General features: G+C 49.2%; 1 protein-coding gene across 1 annotated transcript; it reads right to left on the reverse strand.

Annotated features, from left to right (window-relative positions):
• Positions 1 to 513: 513 nt before the first annotated feature.
• Positions 514 to 7,245, reverse strand: LOC124648370 (protein NRT1/ PTR FAMILY 5.2-like). Its single transcript, XM_047188150.1, has 5 exons — positions 7,137 to 7,245; positions 6,775 to 6,992; positions 1,730 to 3,139; positions 943 to 1,014; positions 514 to 867 (listed from the first exon to the last, which is right to left on the reverse strand). The coding sequence occupies exons 1-5, from the start codon at positions 7,243 to 7,245 to the stop codon at positions 514 to 516; spliced, it is 2,163 nt and encodes a 720-aa protein (XP_047044106.1).
• Positions 7,246 to 7,349: the final 104 nt, after the last annotated feature.

Below are 7,349 nucleotides of genomic sequence, written 5' to 3' on the forward strand. Positions count from 1 at the left end.
CAACGAGAATCGATATCAGATCTGGTTGGTTCATTCAGAATGCACCATGCTGCCTAAGAAAGCAGAGTTTCCTTCCTTTCAAGAGCATTGTCGTCTTTAGATGTCAGAGACAAACCTCCTTAGATTCTTAAATTGTAAGGTAGCATATAGAAAGCAGAGAATTACAAAGGAGCACATGGGTGCCAGTGTGCCACACCACCCCATAGCTTTGGTTGACACCTGCCCCTGGCCCACCATGTACACCATGAAATATGTAGGTATAATGCAGTGTATCCTCACTCATTTCCGTACCAGGCTGGCCCACTGGGACAGAGTTGTGCAGGAGCTTCGTCCCGCAAAGTCAAAGAGAGCCGTTGGGGAGAGCCAGCCTAATAACTGATCCCTGTACCACGAGCCAGCTGGTTGCAACTACTCCATCTGCTCATCTTCTTCATTGTTTCATCTTCTTCCTTCTGTCATCTTCGTCACTGCTCCATCTACACTCCTCACGCACTGTTCATTCTCCGAATTTGTTCACGACAGCAAACATTTGTTTTCAGTACTCAAGGTATCTGTGCCACCATGTCCCCATCCAGCAACTCGTGTGGCCGACAGAGTTCCCTCGACGGCTTCCCATCCGATGCCGCCGTCCGGGTCCCACACCGCCGGGATCGACGTAGCGCCCTGCCGCCTGGATCGACGCAGCGCTCTGTCGCCGCGCCCTGGTCTCGCCCATCCCATGCACCTGGTTAGCTTCCCGTCTGTCGCCGCCGCCCAGGTCTCATGCTGCCTGGAGCGACGCTCCTTACAACTCCCCTCAGGCTTCAACGGCTTCTGCTGCGGTGGACCAGAAGGCACCTGAACGCGCTCGTTTGGAAGGAGGTGGATCTGAATATATAATCATCTTATCTGATTCAATGTTACCTGAGACGGACTGATTTAGCATTTAGAGTATTGATTCACCAAGCAGCCGCACTGAATCTTGCAGAATTTCTGAACAACAGAATTTACAATCCAAGAAGTACAGTGCAGAAGCTGGAAGATCAAATTGCGAGCTCCAGTGACAGAAGGAGAAGGCCCAACTGGTTTAGGTGGGTTGGTGGCGGTATTATTGGCTAGGATGCGATCCTCTACTGGCGTGTACCATGCCAGAGACATTAAGTTCGTCTGCGGTAGGCAGCCCAAACAGAGTTACTACGTATGTCAGGTACACGTCAGGCGTATAGCTGTATTCACAATATATCTATTCTAGGCAGGATTTTGCTTACTTTCCCTTCAACCATCTCAAAGCAAATATAAACGGTAGATCCATAGGGGGTGTGTGGCACCCCAGAGCCAAAAGTCCGCGTCAATAGAAAGCACCACTATTATCATATCCCTATTTGGTTCTATATCATGTACTACCTCGGTTCCACAATATAATCCGTTTTTAGCAAACTAACAGCTTATATTATAGAATGGAGTGCTATTATGCAATATATTGGTCAATTATCTACTGTGTATTGTATTATTAAATTATGCTTTCTTACTTTAGCTTTTTCATAAGTTTTTTTTTGTATTTGCTTGCTTGCCGTTATGCGGGCAAGCACCAGCAAGCCGCGCTTTCCTACTTAATTAGTTGAACATATTACATCCAATGTTCCCGTTCTGGTTCAGCAGTCATTAACGATCGCTGTATCCATATTCCGCGTACGGATCATTATAATTAACTAGCTACTTACAGACGAAATATCCTGTGTTTTCATGGCACTGGCTCGCCCTGCACGTCCATGGCGACGCCGATCGTCTCCCTCGACTCCGCTCGGTATGTGTAGCTTCCGCTGAGCGCAACGAATACCGAAAGGTTGGCCGCGGCGAGCACAGCGAGGAGCGCGTAGTAGTAGTCGAGGTGCGAAGCGTTGAGGTTATTGGTCACCCACGGTGTCCCCCTCTTCCCGGTCACACGCACGACGAGCGAGAGGACGGCGCTGCTGAGGATGTTGCCCGCGCCGTACGCCGTCAGGGACAGCGCCGTGCCGAGGCTCTTCATGCTCTCCGGCGCCTGGTCGTAGAAGAACTCCATCTGGCCCACCAACAGGAGCGCATCGGAGGCGCCCATCAGCAGGAACTGCGGCAGCAGCACGAAAATAGTCAGGGGAACAACGCCGTGGGCGTCAGGGGCGTGGCTCCTGGCGAAGCGCAGCCTCCGGCTCTCGATCGCCGATGTAAGCGCCATGGTCACCGCCTGGAGCAGCAGCCCGGCGCCGATCCGCTGCAGCAGCGTGATCCCCCTCGGGTTCCTTGTGCGCCTCCGTGCGGCAGGGACGAATACGCGGTCATAGAGCGCGAGGCAGATGAGCATGGCTAGCACGACGACCGCGCCGAGGCTCGCGGGGGGAACCAGGAACCCGCCGAGGCGCCGGTCCAGCGTCGCGCCCTGCTTCACGAACAGCGTGCCCGCCTGCGCGAACAGCGTGCAGGGTACGACCATGGTGAGGAGCAGCGGCGCAAGCTTGGCGATCTGTTTCGTCTCCTCCACCTGCGTCACCGTGCACAGCGTCCAGGGCGGAAGCCGCCGCGACACGCGGTCGTCGTTAACATTGGCGGCCGCCTTGTTCAGGAACCTCATGGAATCCGTGGCGTCTATGCGGAACCTCTTCCTGCTCGTGTAGTGCTCCAGCTCCAGCTCGTGCAGCTGCTTGCCGTCCACGGGTAGCTTCACGCTGTGCTTCCACACGGCCGCCGCGACCACCTTCCCGATGCTCGTCAGCGGGCTACCATGCGGCTTCTTGTGGCGGTACAGCGGCGTGCCGGCGAGGAAGACGACGACGGAAGCCAGAAGACCAAGCGTGGGCACGCCGTAGCCGACTGACCAGCTCACGTTGTCCTGGAGGTAGACGAGGACGGTGGAGGAGAAGAGGATGCCGACGAAGATGGTGAACATCCACCAGTTGAAGAAGGAGAGCTTCTGCAGCTTCTCCACCGCGTCGAAGTCGTCGAACTGGTCGGCGCCGATGGTGGAGATGTTGGGCTTCGTGCCGCCATGGCCAAGCGCGATGGTGTACAGCCCGCCGAAGTAGACGCCCAGCTGCAAGGCGGAGGCGCGCGGGCAGGTGGTGCCGTCGCAGGGCGGCGGTTTCAGTGCCGGCACGGTGACTGACAACGTCAGCAATATCATGCCCTGCGCTTGTTTCAGCATTTAAAGGATGAGAAACTGAATGAGTGATTATATCCAATTCGAATCTACTTACATATTCCGGTTGAATTTAACAGCAAACGAGCAATATTTCAAATAGGGCAGCCTCCTTTTTTAAATTTCAAATACTAGTGTAGTCTCCTATTTGGCACCCAGAGTTTGAGAGCGGCCATTTGGTGCTCGGAGCCCCTTTTTCAAAAACAAAACAAAATGAATTTGAGTTAAAAGTTTCAAAAATTCCAAACAAAATACGTGCATGTGGTCAACTTCGTATTACACCAGTGTGCAAATTTTCCATACGAATTACATTATCTTTGGGCTCAGCAAAAAAAGACAAAATGTCAACAAAAAAAACCAATATCCACATCAGTATTGACACCTGCTACACTTTCTTTTTATTAAGATTATTCACCGAAGCTTTACAAAAAAAATACAAAGATCAAACTGAAGCCATCTCACCAACGACAGATGTCGCAACACCAACAAACAAGCTTGATGAAGGGGTGACCATGGCGATGCCTCATGCCCGAACCTCAACCAATACACATCATCAAAAAACTGGAGACCTCACGAAAACGTCCAATGGCAAGCCGGGAACACATATCGGTCCATCGAAGTCACAACGCACACCATTGCATACGCTTGATAAGTCGCCGCCACTATCTTCCACAGACCCATCTTCAGGAAGGATCAATGCATTGAACTTGCTAGGCATGTTGTCGACGCCATGGGCGCATCCATCTTCACACGCCCGCCGCTGAGACCCCGCCGCGCAACGCTGCCAAGACCCGCCGCTGACGACGTGGTAGACGAAACACCGCTCCACCAGCAAACCCCTCCAGGCATCACGTGTTCCAAAACGATGTCCCCACAGGGTGAGCGACACCGAGAGTGCCGCCATCGTTCAACCGGGAGACCCGGATCGGGGGTTTTCCTCCGAAACATCTAGCAAGAGGTGGGAGATACACAACCACGACACCTTCAACAAGGTAACGATGCCCGAGGACCCCGCTATCGTCGACTCCGACATGATTGGAGCTCGGCTCTCACCTTCCGCCCACCTCGCAAATCCGCATAAGCCCGAGGGGCCACCGCTGGAGAGGAGGACGTCTCCACGCCTTCCACCGTCGATCTGCCTAGAGAAGATCACTGCGCCTCCCGCCGCGCTGCCGCAGAGCAGCGAAGTTTGTGATCGTGCCGCGCCCTGGCCCTAGGGCGTCGTCCTAGGCCGGCTCCTTCGGGCGAGGAGGCGAAGGGAGTCCCCGCCGCCGCCGCGTCGTCCATGCTTTGCCCAGCCAGACCCTGGCAACGGCGGGAGGAGAAGGAGGGGAGGGGAGGTGTTGGCAGCGGTGACTGTTTTTAGGGTTCTCCTCGTCGCCAAAAAATAATTTATGTCGAGTAGTCGTAATTCTATAGCTTAGTGCGAGTACCCCGTAAATAAGTTGCGAGAACTCACACTTAGCGGATTTTACCTGAATTATAGTAGGACCAAGAAGCATGTATATATCAAGTACTCCCTCTATTTCCTAAAAAAAATGCTTCTGAACTGTATATATTTGTGTAATTTTTATTTAGACAAAGTTGAGAAGCTTGTTTTTAGAATAGAGTGAGTAATAACTATAGACTGAATATCGGTCATTGACGTGGTGAAAATGGTACATAATCTGCTCTGTCTACTCATGATTTTTGTCCGACGAATGTACGACACTGAATCAGACGGAGGCAGATTGCAAGCAAATCGAAACGAACGGCCGTGTCGGACGAAATTGATCGCACCTATAGCACTGCTCAAACGGTACTACCTCTGTTTCTATGAATATGAATAAGGGTATTTTGATGTGACCTTTGACCAAATAAGTGGGACAATATATAATATCAGAATTATACGATCCATACCTCATATTGATATAATTGTATTAAAACAATACTTTCTAACGATACCATTTTTTATGGGAAGTAGTGGGCTAGATATAGGGATAGCTGTGTATGTCCTTCCTACCATTGATATGAACACTATACTACCTCCATCTCAAGGCTTATGGTTTTTTTTTCCTGAAAAGTCAAACGAAGTAAAGTTTGACCAAACTTTTAGAAAAATCTATAAATAAATATGATATTTTTTAGATACCATATGAAAATATATTTCATTATCTATCTAATGATATTGATTTTGTACTTTTCATGTTAATGATTTTTGATAAAAACTTGGTCAAACTTGATATAGTTTGACTTTCTGAAAAAAATATAGGTCTTAAACCTTGGGATGGAGGTAGTATGATATATAGAGCAAGCTTTTCAGGAGCACACGTACAACAAAATCCACACGTTATAATTCCACGCCCCCTAACAGCCTTTACTATTGCATGAGATTTTCTTATGTATGTTTGCTAGTCATATCTTTTGTATGATGATTTTGGTATGGACTTGCGTCATGATTTTCGAATCTATATGCACCCGTTTCAGCTTTGTAATTCCCTTCACAATGTAGTTATGATTTGTCTGGATGTGGTTTTTTTATTGCATGATGACTTGGTATGGATTTGCATGATGATTTTCAAATCTATATGCCCCCGTTTCAACGTTGTAATTCCCTCCACAATTTAGTTATGATTCGTATGGATGTGGCATTTTTTATTGCATGATGATTTTGGTTTGAACTTGCATGATGATTTTGAAATCTATATGCACCCGTTTCAACGTTGTAATTCCCCCTCCACTAGGGACAGTTCAATAATTTGCAAAGTCACCGCCTCCATCCACAACGATGCAAACCACCATGCTATAATGCAGCTACTATGCTCAGCTATATCCATGGCTAGCAAATCCAGCGTCCTATTTTTCATATATACATTAAAAAAATATTAGAAGATAAAAATAGAAAAAAACGTGCATTGAAATGGAGGGAAAGTCGCACGATAAGGGCAAGTTCAATTATATTTGGTACCAAGTTACCAACGCATAGGATATGTCCGAAAGATACACTCTCATTGAACCCTGGTCCAGCGGCAAAGCACTCACGATGGGAGTACGAGATCTCCCGTAGTTATCTCTTAATGACGCCAATTTTGTCTGTCACAGCTAATTTGGATGCATACGAACGTTCAATCATTATTCTCGCTCTGGCACACACACACAAAAAAAGAGAAACAAACGACTAAGCTGACCAAAGCATCGCATTCGCGCACTATCTTTGACGATGTGGAAGAGGAGATGACACACAACTATATCCATATAACGCTTCAACTTTTTTTTTTTTTAGAAAAACAGGGGAGCCGAAGCCCCCCCAGCTCCATTTTATTGAAAATGAAGCAGGGGATAACAGAGTAGCAGGGGATAACGCTTCAATTGTCATAGACATTTTCTCAAGAAGAGTAATAAAAAAGTAGAAAATGCCATATACGTGTATACTTTTTTAGAAAAATATTTGCTGCGGTGTATTAAGTTAGTAGCTTAGTACCAGTGGTGTTAGTACGTGGCTCGGATGGTGTTTGTCTAGACGGAGATTGTTACTGATTTTCTCGTTTCACAACTGCCAGCGCCTTTCTACTCAAGAAATTATCCAGGGAACAAGAAGGCAGGGATAAATAAAGAGCAATTTACAGACTGAATGTCGGTCGTACCATGAGGTAGATGGCTGAGCCGGCGACGAAGGTCCAGTAGCGGCCGAGGTAGGCATCGGCGACGACGGCGCCGATGAGCGGCGTGAGGAAGACGGTGCCGGACCAGTTGGTGACGTTGTTGGAGGCCTCGACAGTGCCCTGGTGCAGATTCCTGGTCATGTACATCACCAGGTTCGACGCGATCCCATAGTAGGCCAACCTCTCGAACAGCTCGTACACTGCAGGTTTAACACGACGCCGGCCGGCCGGCGGCCCGCGCGCGCGACGGAGATGTGAAACGGCGAGTCGATTAAAAGTATATATATATATACTACATACTTGAATCTTTTGCCGCGCGCGTGCCGGCCGGCCGGCGAACGTACCGACGATGAAGGTGCAGGCAGTCCAACCGCCGCGCTTGGAGCGGAGGACGGGGTTGCCGCGGAGATCCACGGAGCCGTCCTGCGCGTACTCTCCATGGCCGTTCTCCATGTCTGCAGATGCAATGGCTGAAGCGACCTCACTTCGCCAGCAGATTCAATGGTTGCTGATGCCACTGCTGCTCCCTGGATATCTATCTATTTAGTTATGGCTGC

The sequence above is a fragment of the Lolium rigidum genome, chromosome 4, assembly GCF_022539505.1.
Source record: "Lolium rigidum isolate FL_2022 chromosome 4, APGP_CSIRO_Lrig_0.1, whole genome shotgun sequence".
Taxonomy (NCBI): Eukaryota; Viridiplantae; Streptophyta; class Magnoliopsida; order Poales; family Poaceae; genus Lolium; species Lolium rigidum.